This window comes from Semicossyphus pulcher, unplaced genomic scaffold (genome assembly GCF_022749685.1).
Source record: "Semicossyphus pulcher isolate SPU_LCO1_2020_fin unplaced genomic scaffold, fSemPul1.0.p SCAF_14, whole genome shotgun sequence".
Classification (NCBI taxonomy): Eukaryota; Metazoa; Chordata; class Actinopteri; order Labriformes; family Labridae; genus Semicossyphus; species Semicossyphus pulcher.
Window position 1 is genome coordinate 19,937,196 of NW_027211648.1, and position 18,778 is coordinate 19,955,973.

Here is an 18,778-nt window from a genome sequence, read left to right on the forward strand (position 1 = left end):
TCTCTCTACTCATGCTTACTAGTTGAAGTTCTGCTGAGAGATGTGATGACGGACAGAGGATCAGCTGCTCCCAGAGTGACTAACAAGAGCCAAACAGGGAATCTATGATTGAACCCAGACGAGATGGCTCAGGTGAGCAGACAGATTCAGCATTAAGAATGACCTGACATTTATAGTTTGTTTTTAATGAATAGGGACCCAAAAGACAAATATAGCTTGAGTTTTATGTGTTTTGTATTTGAAGAAAACCTTGCATGTAAGAGCTCTCATCTTATCTATCAAATAGATCAACTGCCCTTCGTTGCTACGTGATAACCATCAACTGCCCCTCGTAATCTCAAACAGCTTTAAACTGTCAAATTGAGCCTAAAGGCCCTCTGACTTGATCTCTTCTCATCCCTGAGTTACACCGCTGCTGCCTAATGTCCTCGGGCCTGCTTGCGTGTTGTGGTGCCTCCACACCCCGCTGAGCTTTGTGGGAAATGATGAGCCTTTCTGCATCGCTCGGTCCTTTAGCTGCCGAACCAGAAACTACAGGCTGAAGTTTTTATGAATGTGTACAACGAGAGGGAGGGAGAATGCCCAAAAGGTAACCCCAGCTTTGTTGTAAATCCTTTCTGAAGATAGTCTGTTTATGTATACCCATCACATTAGCCACACACACTCCCAGCAGAAATCTACTGACCAGAGCACAAAGAAGATCGACAGCCTCTAGCACCAGTTCCTGATGTCCAATCCTGGCGACACCGAGCTCCTCCAGGTCTTGGTGTGTGATCTTTAGTAGCTGCTCCCCACTGATCTTCTCCCTCTCGAAGTTGGTCACATACTGCTGCAGGCTGTCGTCCAAACCTGGATCACAAGACAAAAAAAAAGGCAAAATGAGGGATTTTTTAGAAAAATATTAGAAATCTACAACTTCTTTTTTATTTGGTAGAGCTTATTGCCTGAATGCAAACCCAGAAATATTGCCAAATTCAGAACTTCTTTATCATATTTGTTATATTTATTAGAATTTATCCTGTGTGTGTGTGTGTGTGTGTGTGTGCACATAAGATAAGGAACAGGTGTGACTGCTATCTTTGCTAGACAAACACAGCATAAACAGAGAAACGGTTGAGACCTCTAAGTCTGTTAGGCTGGTTAAACAATGGATGGCTATATTTGTGAGTGTGTGCATGTGTGTGTAGGTGGGTGTGGGTGTTTCAATAAACGTGCCAGTGACAGAGGCCTCCCTTTGCTATTATTTGGAACACCAAAAACAAATGATATGACCGTTACACTACCAACTGCTCTGGTCAACAAGCACACGAAAAACGTAACTTATGAGCACACAGCGCACACAGGCTCTTCTGTTACTGTAGAATGACTTAAATACAGCATCTCTTCCCTCCTTATACACGCAATGTGTCCCTCAGTGGTGCTTCGAGTAGTGTTGATATACAACATAGCATAGAACAAGCCTTTGTATGAGTTTGTGTGTGTGTATGTCTCGCTGTGAGAGTAGAAGTAAACGCCATCTTTCTCCCCATCAAAGAGCGCACAGAGAGGGGGCAGCTGCAGATACATGGCCCTGTGCCCTGTCAGCTGAAAGACACACTCGCTCACTCAAGCTGTATCAGTACCACACACACACACACAAATAAGATTCTTCAGTTTTAATGATCCGTTAACAATCAAAGAGAGCTTCCCCCTTTTTTATAGGTACAAGTAACCTAAGAGCAGATAACTGCATCCATTTAAAATGTTGGGCATGTAGTTATGAGTGTGTGCTGTGGTCACTGAGCCCTTTTTGTGAATGGCACCTCGTATCTTAATGGCTCTGTGACACTCAGTCTGTGCATGTGTTGCAGAGTATGCAGGACAGAAGTTGATACTGTGTGAGAGAGCGTGTATTATGGTAGTGAACTCCTGACTCAACACCATTAGATACTGAGTATCAGAGCATCAGACTACACAAAGAGTACACATTTTGCTGTTCATCAAATTCAACTAATATTTTTCAGCTAACATGTAATCTCTATTAACATATTCTACATAGAAATGTAAAACCTGTAGGCAGGGACGTGGATTTTAGGGATGGCAAGTGTTCTGATTTCTGTTTGTACTACGCTTGTAGTCCGAGTAATATTGACCAATCAGCTGGCTGCGGACGTATGCAGAAAAAACAATCTGTATTTATAAACCACATGCATGACATTCCGGCTCCCATCAGCGGTCATCTGACAACAATTTAGCTTCTTATTAATCTCTATCTGCAGCCAGTTCAGCTAACAATCTGTTCTAGATCTAAAATTAACTTTGAGATAAATTTCCTTGACACTGTGTCACGAAAGCCCTCCAGCATTCAGATTTCCCGACTTCCTTAAATGCATCAGAAATGATCTAGTCGACCTCCGTTCTCCGTTTTCTTCTCCTCTTGAGGACAGACCTGACAAAGCTTGCAATTTTACTTTTTACAAATCTGCATCATGATGTTGAAATTTCGGCAATGGTAAGACCTATTCATTAAAGTGAATCAAAAGAAAAACTGGTTCTGTAAACAATGCAGCATGCGGAAAAGGAAGTCTTGAAGTTGTTTATCACTAACAGCCCGCTACATGCCCTAGCATGTTCACCATTGTCCCCAGAAGCTACATCATCGTCAGACTAAAGCCGATTGGATCCAAGATTGGCTAACTTGTAATTCCAAGTCGTCATTTGATTAGCTAGTGTTCAGTGTAAGTACATTTTGTTGGTGGATCAAATATGGCACTGTACAGATTTCAATGTAATGCTAACAAAGCTAAACTGTTTACTCTACACATCAAAATATGCAGTATGTGTTGCTCCTTGGCTCATGCTACCTTCAGAGTACTTCCTTAAAAAGGCCATTAAAATTCCATAATGCCAGCACAAGTTCACTTTTTAATCCATGAGAAAATATCTGTGAGAGCTCAGGTCATCTCCGCTGAATGAAAGGGAAATTCCATCAGAACTTGTTAACCATTAGCCTTCACACAAGTCACGTCCAGTTAGGCTCATTAGATTTTTCTCATTCCTCAGCATGCTAATTCCCAGACGAGGCTTCGGAGAATGTTCAGCTTAACCCCTGACTGGCTGGCAGTCTGCAAGAGAACCCACTTCGCATTGTAAGACTTAAGGCGACTGGCCTGTATCCACAACAGCACAAACACAAACATTGTGCCAGTCAGTAAATACAATCAGATGAAAACAAAGATCTAGAGGGGGCAAAGTTTCCCCTTCCTGCTGCGTTAAAAAGGCATTTCCTGTGGAACGGTGCCACTCTCCTCACCAGCCAGAAGAAGAAAGGGCACAAGGGAAACTTGTGGTTCCGTTTACAACTTACTGAGGCTTACATTACATTTTTTTTTAACTTGGTTGTTCTTAAATCACACATCATCATCCATCCAAGAAATGCTAGGAGGAATGAATCTGTATCCGCTAACTGATGAATGAAGGTCCTTTCCTCTCCTATAGGCTTTCCCTTTCATCCATTCATTGGCAAGTGTTTTCTCCCCACACTTCCTAACCCAGATCCGAGAAGTCACACTCACTATGATCTGCATTCCCTTTGAACTGGAACAATTGTAACTGTGTTTTCATGCATCAGAGAAAGAGATCTACTGCTTTAATGGTCCCAGTGATGGCGAACCAGGGTAAGTGTGCGCAACTTAGACGATATATTACTCCCCCATTGAATTCAGAGGCCCTAAGAGGAAGGTTGGTACTACAGCAATCTCTCCCTCTGGCCTCAACACTTGTCACCTTCTGCATTGAAGAGGGCTGTCCTTACAGTGGGGCTTATAAAACATTTATTAGGCCTCAATCAATTGCTGCTGGGGTGTGAGGGACTATCAATTTTCATTAAAGCTAGAGTAACCAGTAAAGGAGATGGAGTGTCACGTTACTGTGAATTGAGCGAAGGGGGAGGCACTAGGGAGGACTGTGTGAATGCTTTTCAAAAGCCGTGCAGGATGAAACGCTTTGGAGTTTTATGGCCTCTGTGAACCACTTGGCAAATGTCCTCAAACCAAAGCAAGTGGGTGTTACTGTGTAGCAGAGGCACAGACACCAGGACCAATGTCACGTGCAAACGCAAGGCCGAAAACCTTCTAATTGCATTGTGACTACAAGTTGACTGAATTGATGTGGTCATTTATCAAGCAGAAATATCAACTTTTATCTTATTGAAGCTCCTCCAATGGGACGATTTGATATTTATTCTTTAGTTTTAATCATTGTAAATTGAACATCTTTGAATTAGGACCTGTTAGTTTAACACTTAAGTACAAATGAAGACATCACCTAGGGATCAGGAAAATATTTGTACTATGCTCTGAAATTTCATGGCCCTACTTTCTATCTAACTTCATCCAAGTAATCCAATCAAATTGATACATTACTGATTATTTCATATTGTTTAAAGGGGACCCTAACTGCAATAGGAAGCAGAGGGTCACTAAATGCAATCTGTCAAAGTATCTGACTAATAAACAAACAGAAAACTAGGCACATAGCAAATGCAAGTCTGTGTGTCCCAGTATGTCACCTGCTGTTCACTGTGGGGTCCTGCCTACCACCCACCATCTCCCATTAAGTACACACTGATTATGTGTAGAACAGGTTATCAACACAATGGCGTCTGTGTATAGATGCATACTCGTACACACACACAGGCATATTTTTGGACAGCTGGGAAAGCAAGAACCCCTGATACTCCAGTCTGGATGCAACACGTGGAACCAGACCCTGTTGGAGGCCTGAGAGCTCTGCAGCCTACTTAAAGGCTGTGTAAGCACACATTTTTGGCAACGTAAACAACAGAACCCTTCCGCTTGCAAATGGCTGAGCTATTCTTGTCATAATCTCAGCCCATCCCCACAGTAGCACAAAAAACAGCAGATTGTGTTGGATGTCGCCAAGCACATGAGAGCTCAGCACCCATGTTGAGTTTGTGTGACGAAAAGGTCATCTGAACAGTGAACAGGGTTTTACATGACATCTTATAAAAGTTCAGTGCTGTCAGAAAACTGATGATCAATTGTAATCAACGATACTTTGAATGCAGCTTCTGGCTGCCAACTTTTTGTTCTCAGGGGTTTGATTACAGCAGAAAATGGTGAACAGTCTTTCACCTCCTACAGAAAGAACGAAACAAGCTCCCTCCTTTTCACCTCCCCCATCTTTCAACCCCTCCCTGTGCTCCCAGTGGGAGCTTAGCCACCCTGTAACACACACACACACACACACACACACACACACACTCACATAAACAAGGACACACACAAACATGCAGACACCACACAAACCAATATCCCCACTGGGGTGGCCACTGGGAAAGCTACCGGGTGTAGAATAGCAAAGCCACTGTAACTCTGCTGTCTTTATTTGTCAGGCCGGCCTCTGAACCTGCGGGGAACGGTCAGGAATTTGACTCATTGTTCTCCGCTGAGCAGCTCCATTGTGGGAATGCACAGCACTTGGGCACAATGGTCTCTGCCTGGACCAGGCCGTGCTGTAATTAGAAAGAAAGAAAAAGCTCCTCTCCGCGACTGCTAAGCTATCTTCTAATGCATGACTTCACAGGACATCAACAAAGCCTGTACACACACACACACACACACACACACACACACACACACACACACACACACACACACACTGGGCTGGCCCTTCCAATGGGGACTGGGGATTGGAGTTACACAATGGTTCTCTACATCTCTTCATCTAGCATGTTGTGTCCTCATCTGAGAACAGCATACAATGTTACAGCTTTGTATGACACTCTGTCTCAAGAGTTTGTCTCAACTGGCACGATATTCCTACATCTGAAAGTGGACATTTTTGTATAGTATATCCCTAGAAAAGCATTTATTTTAGATCCATCGCTTTCTGACATCTGAACTGGCTCTGACCCTGGACGATCCATGTTTTAATCTTATCACCACTTCCTCCAGCTAACAAAGAGTGCTTTGCTTCATGTACCCTAATCTTAAACACAGACGACTACAAAATAGCACTGACATCTCCCAAGTGGGCTTCCTAAGTGAGAAAAAGCAGCTGAGGCTAGTCTGTCCACACAGAGACAAAAGCAGCTCTGTCTCTAACGGGGTGATGGACGATGACTGATGATGGAAGAGGGGTCAAAGTTCGTGGGGCTGTCGTTGGTTGAAGCACATCGGCAACTATGAGTGCCAGCCCCTGGGCTCAGTTAATCCTCACCTCATGAGCATTCAGTACAGGTCACCTCGTCAGATTTCAGAGTTTGAGCTTGGGCTGGTAGGCTCAGTTAATATTGACCGGAGAAAGGTGAGAGGTTGCTTCTGGAGGCGTTGCAGGTCAAAGCACAGGAGGTTAAGAGAGGTATTTTGGCTGCTGCATGGCCTGATGCATGATGACTTCTGGCTACATGCAGATCAGAGGATAGAAGAAAAACAAGATGGAGCGAGAGAGACACAGATAGAGCAGACTGCTGCAGGCACATTAGTAAGTGACTTTGCAAACCTGCAGAAACCAAAGCAGTTCCTTAAGCTGAGGGCGTGGAGAGAGAAACACTGAAAAACTGGTTGTCTGGGTCATTGAGTTTGCATCTGAAACATCATTTAGTTTTCTCTTGTCAGAATTCCTTGACATTAAACTGCTTAAAACTTTACATGTGGCCAATGCTCTGTTAAGCCACAGTCCTCCCACAGGGCCGTGCACTTCTACATAGCCTTAACATTGAGGCTTTTCAGGTAGCTTGAGTATGCTGCACATTTATGCATAAATGCCCAAGAGCATATATTCTGTTAGCTCAATACTAATCCATGTAGATGCAGGTTTAAACATGTTCACCTGTAAGATATATTAACATTTTCAGTGCTTAAAATAAGACATTTTCATGGCAAAAATGATTAATCATATTATCCATAATGTCAAAGTGGCTTTGCTCCATTTGAGTGATTTATTCTTCTGCATTATGTGACTCAACAGTGCTTTAAGCGGTAGTAATGGCTATTCTAAGCCTTTCCTCCAATGTATTCATACCTTGTGGCAAACACAGATGCATGTTAACAGCCTCTCACTCCTGCATAAGACCTGAGCTAGTGTCAACCTGTGTATGCACAGGTGAGTACAGTTGGTGTGTGTGTGTTTGTCAGTGACAGGAGCAGGGGTTGGAGCAATATCCTCTCAGGCCAACATAAACACCTATCACTCTCAGGCCAGTGGGACGCACGGCCACGCTGCAGCCCGTTACCACTAGGATAAACACCCACTAAAGAAACCAACAAGGACCTCAAAAATGTCTACCCCCCCTCCTCTTTCTCTCCTTAGCTCTGTTCCTGCTTCTCCACCCACCGCAATCTTTCGTCTTTCCTGGCCCCTCCAATGTCATATTGTTGTGGTTCCGTCTGTTGACAAGTATCCCAAGATAGTCACAGTCTCCGTGTGGTGAAAGTGCACAATGGAGAATGTCACCTCTGGAATTTGGGAATGTCCTGGGGTTCCAGTTTGAAGCACAATACGTGTAAGAGAGCAATAAGGAAACTAAAGCCGCTTTCCCACTGGTCAAAACAACCACTAACACCCGGCTTTTTTGCTTAGTGGGAAAGGTTACAAACGGCATTCAGACCTGCCTCGACTCTGTTCAGCATTGATGGGAAACACAAAACCCGTGTCGACACACTAATCTCCTATCTCTTTCCGGCGCGATTCTATGCTCTGTCTGTAACTTCTGCGACTTACCCCGTTTCGGGCGCATTTGTGACATCAGACGAGGACGCAGCAGAGAAGAGACTGGAGTATTCTCCACTGGCAATGGGAAAAGAGACAATCGGCATCTATAAGTGGGTCTTCCAGGGTCTGAAAAACCCCCGTCAACGCGCTAATTTTGGTGGGAAAGGGGTATGACTCTGTGTGGCCACTTGTGAAGATGGGATGTTGCGTAACTGACTGCACTGTTTTGTGTGTCAGCAGGACTTCTAAAACACTCACTTTGCTACAGCGTATACATCATTTCCCCAGGAGAAGCATAATTAAAGACTGCCCTTCTTTGCAAAAGCACAGAGATGGAGGGAAAGAGGCAACAAGTGGAGGAACAAAAGGCCGTGACAGAAAAAGACAAGGACAGACAAAACAGAAAAAGACCACTTTTAAGAAGTGAAGCCCCCCCTCAGACCTAACCCTGGGTTCAAAGTCAGAGCCACTGGTCATAGAAGGCACAGGGAACTCTGTTTACTGAGCTTATCCCATTATTTGTGCGCTGTATGAACAGGGTGGCCCTGCGTACTGATTACAGAGCAATTTACCAGCAGCGTAATAGCTGCCTATGGAAACCACAATAAAGATGAACAAGGTCTGGGGGAGGAAACGTTCCCCATTGGCGTGGGAAAAGTGTGCTAGCATTCAGATAACGCTGCATGTGGGGCAACCTTCTTGCAGAGACAAACATATATTTGCATCCGTTGTGCTGTTATGTAGTATGATGCTGCTGTTGCCGCCACAGAGGCTCTTTTGGTTTAGTCCATTCCTAATCCCCAAGAGCATCTCTGGATAAGAACCTGCTAATTGATTTAAATCTCCAAGAGGGCAACCCCTCCCTTTACATCAAGAAAAGATTTCACTGCCCAGCCCAGCAGAGGATTTACTCGATCAAAACCGACAGCGGGTCCATCTCTGATCCTGGCACAGAGTACACCGTTCCTCAGCCTGGTGTCCACACGCAAATCTGAGCTCATTTCCTGCTTTGTACCCAGGCGAAACCCAGCAAGAGCACTTTGCTGTGGCAGCGCAAAGTGCTCCTGGTGGTTTCCCACTCTGTCACAATGGAGAGCTAAAGCACTGGCTGACTCTGTAAATAAAAGGGAGGTTACTATAGTGACAGGGGAAGCGGGGAGAAGTTGGGGGGAAGGGAGGTTTAAGGAAGTTGGAGGAGGGTGAAGTCGGTAGAAGAAGAGGAAGAGGAGAGTGTGACGCGATCCAGTGATTTACAGCTAGCTTGTGTCCAGGTCAGGAGAGGAGGAGAGAGGGGTCAAAAAGATTGAGAACATCATTTGTCAATCCATCTTCTTTGTAGAGGACCAATAAATCACAAACATAAACCCCTCACAATAAACACACTCCATTCAAAACACATCATTAGCTTTTCCCGAAAATCTCAATGACTCATTTCTGTTAATATGACAGTAAATATGAAAAACAAATTAATCATGTAGTGTAAGACATCACTATGCAGCCTACAGGCTGTGGGCAGCTGATCCAATTCTTCCTGCGGCTATGGGTGCGGGAGGAGAAGGTGAGTCATCTTCAATGAAAGGTAGCAGTTAGTGACAGTGTGTCACCTGCAGGCCGTGACACGGCACCTATGACGCAGTCATTTAGACATATATTTACACGCTGCACATTGTGGTATGCTTTCTCTGTCTTTGGGGTTTTAAAAGATGCCTCCCCTCATTTTGTCTTCATGCTCTAAACTGATGATGGATTCCTATTGAACACGCGCAATCCTGACACACGACACAAACTCACTCCACCCATCAGCAGGTGGGGTTTGTTTGTACTCTTGCTGCCACCTGTCTCTCCCTCAGCCGTGACAGATAAATAAAGAGACAGTCATGTTCCTATAAATGATATATGCGCTGTTGACTGGAGAGAGAGCCACATACACACAGAGATGAAGGCTTTTCCCAGGTGGCTGCACCAATGAGAACAAAAGGATGGATCAACAAAATCTCCCATGATTGTTTCTCTAGGTCCGGAATATCCTCAAAGAGCAGTCACCACTCCCTGCTTGAACGAATTCAAAACCCATATTTTGCTCTAATATCCTTTGTGGAAAGTTTCTGAATTGAGATAAAGGGAACAAAATTGTTTAGGCCGCTTTCCCACTGGTCAAAAAGCCCACTAACACCCGGTAACCACTGTTTACTAACCCTGTTTCTGTTTCCGCAGCAGAAAAGAGACCAACAGGAGTAGACTCAACTGGCAATGGGAAAAGAGAAAATCGGCATCTATAAGCAGGCCTTCCCGGGTCTGAAAAACCCGTGTCAACGCTAATTTCGGTGGGAAAGGGGTATTATAGTCTGCCTTCAGCTCTGTGTCAAAACTCAAAATTTGCTGAGAAATGATGCGAGATCGAGCTTTTGGCACAAAGTTTAACAATTTTTAGTTCAGTAGGTTTTGTTTTCACAACAGATTCCAAAATGACAAAGCCTGTCAGGCTGGATCTTTCATGCTTGACCTGTATTCTGAAATGTTACCTGAATGTTTTCACCGTTGGGAGAAACAGGAAATGTAAGCAGGGACCTGTGACGGGGAACTTCAAAAAGGCACAATATGAATGACTTCACTGCTCAGAACATGTGGAATTTTCTGTAGACTCCCGGTCTGGTGACGTTTAATCGTAACCAAATAAAAAAAGATGCTTGGCACAATGGTGCTTTATGACCTCTCCACAACAGCAATATGCACCTTTGTGTGCTGTAGAGCTGCATGGAAAATCACAGATAAAAATAACCACAGAGAAAGGATGGGGCTTCCCTTTAGCCATCCAGGTGTTTTTCAGTTTCCTGGTTAAAACAAACACTTTCACCCATCAATCTATTCAGGGTACATGGAGCCCTGCTGAAAGTGGATCTCAGGGCTTATCAATGCACCATCAATGCTGTGAAAACACAGACCAACCCTATACAGCTGCCTTATCTATCAGCACTCTTTAATGTCACAAGACAACAAGAGAGTTGACAGACTTCGAGACGTGTCGCAGCAAGTCAAAACAAGATCAGACCTACAAACAATAACATGACATACTGATGTGTCACCTTCACAGTGCTAACGTGTAAATCTAAATGGAATGGACAGAAAAAAAAAGAAGTCAGGATATTCTCTTGAAGTTTAACTTGAGACCACATTTCCTACAGGGACAGCAATATTAAAGTGTGTGAATAGCTCGACAGGAATTCAGTTAGTCTGTGCAGAGGACTGGGAAAATCTGGACTAGTCTGAACATGTTCTAAACAAGCTCTGATCTGGCAACCGCCCAAGTGCCTGGCTAAACGCAAAAGTGGGTAACAGTTTGTAAAACTCCAGATCACTTCATAATCATTCTGACATTACAGTACATTACAGTGTAAGCTGGTGGCAGGATAAAAGAGCTTTGTGTGTTTATGGTCAAAGAGCAGGACCATCAACTCGACTGAGTTCAGCGTTTTAGATCCGTTAAAAGAGACTGGTGGCCCCAAATTCAACAAAGGACATGTGTGACCTGTTTTGACTGCCCGTCCGCAGAGCTGCTGGTTTGGTTAGTTAGGGAAAAAAACAGCAGTTCACTGCATTCCTGTCATGTTCTGTGTTTATCTGAGCATAAATGCATTAGCAGTGCTTAGATAGCAATGCCAACACAGGCATTGACTTCCCTTTCCTTCTCTGCACGAGTTTGAATCATCCTACAGGCACAGATGTGGTATGGTGATGATATGAGACTTTAATATATTGGAAAAACTTCAATCGCATGACTGTTAGAGCGAGCCTTCAGGCCAAAAAAGCAATGAGAGTAGCCAGGGACACGCACTTGACATCCCTGCATGAGAGGTCAGTCAGCATGTGATCCATGTTTGCCACTGCATCCGCTGTGCTACCTCAGGTTGGAGCTTTTATTCCCATGGCTTAAGCATGGCACCTCACAAGCCAAGGCTCTTAGGGAACAGGGCCAAATAGCTTTCTGGTCCTACTAAGCTGAGATCATCTGGGAGATTTGCAATGCACATTTTAGATTTGAATGAAAAGCAAACTGGTCTAGCGCAGGTCAGCAAGTATACGAGGTGACACTGGGTCTGCTCTCCTGGCACTGAGAAAAAAAACATTGGATATCATGCAAATGCAAACTGCTTTTGGATTAAAGATAAAAATCCTCTCCCCTGTAAAGCACTGAACACATAACAGACCATTAATGTGAACTATCCAAACACGATATCAAGCTGGATGCAGTGTCTTCAAGCTCAAGTGAGTGGCAACTTTCAAACACAATGTGAAGACCTTTAAATTGATTAAAACACAGACTCTTGTTTTTGTCTTTCGCTCTTCATCACTGTATTAGAACGATGACATTAACTATTGATGATTCCTCAAGAAGCCCCCATATGGTAGAGCTCCTGAGGCAATGAGGCTGAGACACCAGGCCGTGTGAGAAACAGGCCATGGAGAGGCCGACAGGAACCGAGCCACGCCAATTTCTTTCAGTCCTCTCTCCCCGGGGGGAATCCTCTTACAGCACTTCCCCTGAACTCTAAAGGCCAGTTTCTATGAAAAGGTAACAACGTTATCTGCTTAATCAATTGAACACAAAAGGCTGATTTGAAAGCTAAATCACTGGGAAGTGGTAAATGACAGGAGTTTTAACAAAGAAGAATGACTTTCAACTGAATAAATGTTTCCACTTTTTTCATTCCCTGTATACATCAGGCCACGATCTCATACAGATTCCTGCTGTTGCTTAATTTAAGACCTGTCCTCTCTGATGCATATGCACAGCCTACAGTGTGAGGGCTGCTAAAATGGATTAATGAGGCCCGTGGTGTCTATCCAAACATAGAACTCCACTTGTTCCAATAAAGTCGACACTACAGCAGAGACAGTGGATGCCTTAATAAGGGTGAGGTGTCTGCACAACGTCTGTTCCCACTACAGTTTAGGAAGTCTCTGTTTTAGCCTGATAAGGATCATGGGCCGTCATTGCCCACACCTCACTATCAGCTCTAAAGATAAGGCAGCTGAAGGTGCCCATCAGTGGAGTCATTCAGCATGTGCCGACTCAGGCACAAGGCTGTTATTTTTCCAAGCACACACTTGGTCAGAGACAAAAGTGCATTCAGCACATGCGTGCCACCTCTCTGGCAAGCTAATTGCCTTCTTGACACTTTGATGCTATTTGAGAACCAGGATAAAGCCACACACACACCTTTGGTGAAACTCCACATGACATCAAAAAACCTTGCTGTAGGAACAAGTGTTTAACCTACAACTGGCCGTTGATACCAGACATGTGGGAATGGGAAATGTTCACACACAAGACACACGTGCAACTGTACCAGCATGCCATCACTGATAAGCTAACAGAGCAAGTCCACGAATAGATGTGTGCTTTTTGGTCGGAAAGGGGTGTGAGATTGATGCAGGCCACAGTAGATCAGCATGACTCTTGCTCAGAATAAACCAATCATCAAAATACACATGCCAAATCTATGTCCAGATTCAGGGCTTTGAAATATGATGATCCAGTACTGAAGTACAGCAAAAGCTGGAGGAAAGCCAGTGTGTGCTGCTCACCAGAGGCTGGACTTGTTTAAGAACTGGATAAAAGCCACTCAGTCAGACAGTAGCAGTGCAGGTCTGCATGCCGTGTTCAAACCTGGCAGTCTTCCTACCAATAACTTCAAGGTGGACAAAAGAAAAAATAAAGTATGTTTGGTAAATGAGAAACTAATCTGCTGAGTTAGAGAGCAAAACATTCTTGAACAGTGCCAGCCCTTCTCAGTGAAGCATTGCCCGTGTGGATTCAGGACTATATTTGGCAAATGACTTGCAGCATATGACTTAAACTTTTGACTTTACTAACAGGGGTATGTGAGTCACTGTATTTTTGTCGGTATATATAGTGACATTAATACAGAAACTGGAGGCGCGTTCACATTAATACAAATTTAACCATAACAGACCCAAAAGCTGATTACAAACTGATTTTAAACATTGTACTGTGATGTCCGTAGAAATGTGGAGCCTATATTTCCCCCAGGGTGAGTTGTCCCACACATGACATATGGAAAGCCAATCACATGAAACCACAGGTCCAGCTGGAAGATCAGAGCTTGTTGTGAAGGAAATGTGCTTCGGGGCATCTCTCGTCTCCAAACAAAAAACAACAGTGTTTAAATTGAAAGAACCAAATGCCCTTTCACTGGCAATAAACAACCACCAACCACCGCTTGATCTCCTTGAACAATGGCGGTCATTAACAACTGCCTCAATACACAAAACAGTCCCTGTCCTTCTAAGGACAACAACCTGAGGCAAAGGAGAGCAAAGGCCTGCTTAAAGTGCTTTCTGGGACTTTAATTCAACTTTTGCCTCACATGCTCAACAACTTTGGAAACACCCGTGTTTGCCACTGGTGTGAACAGGTCAACATGATGCCATGACCTAGCTCTTGTCATGGGTTGTACTTTGCTTTGATGTTGCTTGTCTTTGGTATTAAGAATGACACATCATCTGTGTGTTTGTTTACGTCAAATTCAACAACCCAATGTATTTGCTGTCAACACTGTTGACAACTAGGCTACATGCCCTTTGTTAGCCAATCACTGGTACTTTGCTGACCTTGTATGCTAAGATGTTAAAGATGTAAAGATTGTGGAGCACATGTTGAAATAAAAAACAACAACTCTATTTTAAGGACAAAAAAAAAGATATTAGACTTAAATACGTTCATCAAGGCTTGACTGACCGTAGTTAGAAGTCAGACCAATCAGGGATCTTTGGAGTGGTTTGCAATGACAACAAACAGTGCTGTATTTTGCATTTCATAGTTAAGAGCACTATTTGCTTTGTGGCTCTGACTGCTTAAAGGCAGATCACATTTCTTGCAAAGTAATGATAGTCTACACTCACTGAGAACGCCTCTGACCAAAGCAAACAGCTTTTAGCCTTGCGAAACCACAATGAGGAAAGTTACATTTTGGGGATGACTTTCAAAGCTGCATCATCTGATTTCGGAGTCTCCACTGTAAAGACCACTTTTGTTTAAAATAAACACATTACAACAATGTTGAACAATGAGAAGATGACTCTGCCGTTTCCTTTTCATGCCCCATGCCTGTATGTGAAAGGGATAAATAAAATATACCATGTTGTCATTTCAGTAAGTTAGGTCACTTCTACTATGTTCGTAGGGAGCTCTGCAAATCCACTGGTTAAGACCTACAGAGACAACCGCTGAGTCAGATTTGCACGAGACTGACAGCAAAGGGGGCCAGTGTAGACAACTAATCCTCCATCCATGCGTGCCCTGGCTGGGCCCTTTTCACTGGACACACTGAAACTAACCCCACCACAATCCCCTTTAGCTCCCAACTATGAATGAGCATGGGCAGGCATGCCAAAATCAGCAGTTACTGCGCTACAACACTGTTAAAGACCCAAGACATTTCTAAAACAGCTTGTCCTGCAGGTACTAATTGTAGGATTAAAAAAGGAAGTCACTTTGCTTTGGAAAGTTACCAAATATAAACAACTTCGCCCCATCGCTGACCATATAAACAGCCCATAAGTCTTTTTGCTGTACAGTTTACACACTTTTTTTTAAGTGTTTGGAATGATAGCACTCTAAATACTTCCGTCCATACTTCACATACCATTTGGTGTCCCTCACTAGGAATACCAATGCTGTGACTGGTTCTAAGCCAATGATGGCATTACCATAGCGAGCGTTCCTCTGTGTCTGAAACAGGTATGTTTTTTATGGGAGTCAAATACTACAAAGCACAAAAACATCTGATGATGTTTTGATTGATGGGATTCTGACAGTACTGACTTCCTCAGCAATGCAACTAGGCAGTGATTTGAAAACTGCGGTCAACATCAGAATGAGTACTACTGGTATCTCATCAGTATTACTTAATCAAAAACAAGTCAGTACAATGTGTCAGTGTACAGATAGAGAAGTGTTCAATTCCTCACTTGTTCAGTTACACAACAAAACTGGTCTGAGTTAAAAACCCTGGGGAAAGACTATAGGAAAGTCTAACTTCATGATTTCTGACATATAAACGCTTGGAAACCAATGTTTTGGTGACAGAAAAAAACATTTATCTACCTATATTTCAGTGTTTAAGTCTGCTAATGACTGACATCAAGAGAAAAAAAGTGTGACAAATCAAACGTTGCTCTTAGCTGCAGTAAAGCAGGCGTATCAAAGGGCGGATTATAACACTAGCGTTAGTTAAATAGCTTAACTTGCTGACATCTGTTAAGTGAGAGTAAAAGAAAATGCGGTCCCATTGTTGAGCGCTTCGGTGCTGGTATGTTGACACACACAAGCAGTTTCTACGAAACTACCTAGAGGTACTTGAGGAGCGCCTCAGAGTTCAGACACAGACTTTTAAATAGTAGTAATGTTCTTAATAACCTATTGTTTCTGTCAAAAAAAAGTAAATACACTTAGCAGACAAAGTGCTCCAGACTTACCTTTCATCCAGTCAAAAACTTGCTTTGGCGTCCACTTCGTTATCGGCTCCATGGCTTCTTAAACAAAAATAAGGACACAAAAATGTGCCAAAGTTTGGCGACGAGGTTTTACAAATTAAACTTCAACGAATTGCTGTCACATTCTTCGCAACAGGTCGGTGCTGTTCGTCTATTTGTGTTCACCCACTACACGACTCTGTACACGCGTGACTGGAGGCTGGACTGAAATCCCCCACAGGTCCTCACCGCCCGGTCTGGGATCAATGCTGCATTCAAGTGCTACCGGTATTGCTGGGGAAAATTAAGATTCGGAAAACAACAAAAACAAAACAACTATCTAGAAAGCCCCTAAACAACTTGCTATTCTCAAACACAGATTTTTTTGGTCTATTTTGCCATACATTGATATATTCCATAATTTAGGTTAAGTAATTAAAATGTCTTCAGATTTTATTTGAATAGTAATGTCTCGACATTTTGAAAATTGTAAATACTTGTCGAATCGAATTAATGATGCGCATTTCCATATCCTTCTAATTCCTGTTGATATGTAAGCGAAATTTTACATTTATTTATGAAAGAAATAACCCCAACCCTAAACTGTCTAGGCAACTTCGGGGCAGTATAATGGTATTTTACGGATGGTCCGTGAATGTATCGTATAATGTTGGTAGTTTCTGTGTTTTAACCGCCCACTTTTGAAACTGGAGGCGTGTTTAAATACTACAACAGTGTGCTTCCCACAGTTTGAATTAAAAAAAGATATGCAAGTTGTTTTAATGGTGATTACAGGAAAGTATCATGGTATTCATAGGGCAACTTTTGTACAATGTGTACAAAACATGTTATTTGCCCATTTCAATTGGTCGTAGCACACTTATAAAACCTTACTGACATAAATTAAATAAATAGTGTGATAAGGTAAATGTACTCAATCATAATTGCACTCACCAAGATATAATATTTACCAAAAACATCACAAGCAGCAGGTACCTTTCCTTCTTTTGAACTGAATGTGACTCACCACTGCTCTCTGTTGGTAGCTTGCCTATTTACAATTAATGGAGTAGGCCAAGCAGTCTGCCCTACAAACACATCTACACTGGTACAGCTAGGCTCACAACAATGCATCACATTGTATCAGTATAATTTAGAAAACATTGCCAATCTAATAACACAGGGAAATTAAATTGTAAGCTACAAGGGAGTCAGACGACTGCCCCAGCCACAGAGGATAATCAGTTCACATCCATGTGAGAGACCCAGTTCAAAACATACAGTATACCTAGGTCTGCAAAGTAAGTTGACACTGTAAATATTTGTAAATAGTTGGTGTTTTAACATCAAAGAAAGCCATTTAAAACCTTGTGGGTAGTGATTTCCAACTAACAATGACAATATGAGATGAATGGCCATAAATAAATCATACATTTGAACAAAACTCATGTCATGTCTCTGCTCCTGGCCGTTGAAATTATATGTTACATGTTGGATCAGTGAGAACTGCACAGTTTTATTGTGTGACAACAGCTGGTTACTACACAATACACAAGTTTCAATCTGTATGCCTTCAAGTGTTTAAGTAGTTTCATGGTCTCTGACATTACATGGCCTCCCTTATCTTATTGGTTTATTACAATCTGAAACACACCTTACGAGGGAGAGTCCCTGCCTAACTCATTACTCCATTACTCCATTACTGTACAGCTGGAAGCTATTGTGCCCTACACTGTAATCAGCTGCAGATTAAAGCTTGGCTGTTATTAAACCTGGGCACGCATCAATTTTCTGTCAGGCAAAAACATACTGGAAGCCCCCAATAGAGCTTACAACAATTTGTTCTGCTTCTCTTCTTTACCTTGTCCCAACATGCTTGTTTTTCTGCTGGTTGGATTGAACCAAGATGTAGTCTTTTTCCGATTAAAGCCAATTACAGATATTTTCTTTACCCTATCTCATTCGAGTAATTTTGGTGATGATGACAGGTAAAACACCTGAGGTAAGCTTTATAGAAAATCCAGAATAGTTTACAGAAACAAGTACAAAAGAAGTGAGAATCAGCCTGATTAGCAAAAAACAAGACAAAAAAATGTATACACTGCAGTCTCAGGTTACTTAAGGCCCTCTTGCTCATATACTTTTAATCTCCTTCAAGATCAGAGACACGGTATGTTGGTCAACATTGTTGCCAGGCGTCACAAACAACTCTGATTTCAGCAAACAGGAGAGTCAGAGCCACGCTCAGTTCTCATGGGAGCGGGCTGGATTGAAAGGGATTTTGGGTGGTGAGGAATTCAGGGGAGGTCCTCCCTGATAGGATTAAATGAATCATGGGATTGTTGTCGAGGTGAAGCGCAGGGATGAAAGGGGTGTTCGGTCTGCTGAGGAAGAGAGGGCCCGAGCTTTTAGGGTGAGAGAGGGAGCAGCACATTCAAAAGTGTGAAAACGGTGTTAGCTATTCTTAGGTTACAGTTACAACATTTCCTCATACAAAAGGTCAGCTTAAATGATAACAAAGGCAAAGCATTAGAGCGAGACCAACCTCTATATCCACAATAAAACA

The 18,778-nt window shown here is 42.9% G+C and overlaps 1 protein-coding gene across 1 annotated transcript in view; it reads right to left on the reverse strand.

Annotated features, from left to right (window-relative positions):
- The window catches only part of LOC138591046 (connector enhancer of kinase suppressor of ras 3-like), a 31,876-nt gene extending 15,465 nt beyond the window's left edge, over positions 1 to 16,411 (reverse strand). Inside the window, exons 1-2 of the mRNA XM_069661544.1 lie at positions 16,216 to 16,411; positions 686 to 849 (exon numbers count right to left, since the gene is read on the reverse strand). Coding sequence (XP_069517645.1) covers positions 686 to 849; positions 16,216 to 16,267 — 216 coding nt within the window. The 5' untranslated portion in view covers positions 16,268 to 16,411. The remainder of the gene's footprint in view (positions 1 to 685; positions 850 to 16,215) is intronic.
- Between the last annotated feature and the right edge of the window lie 2,367 nt (positions 16,412 to 18,778).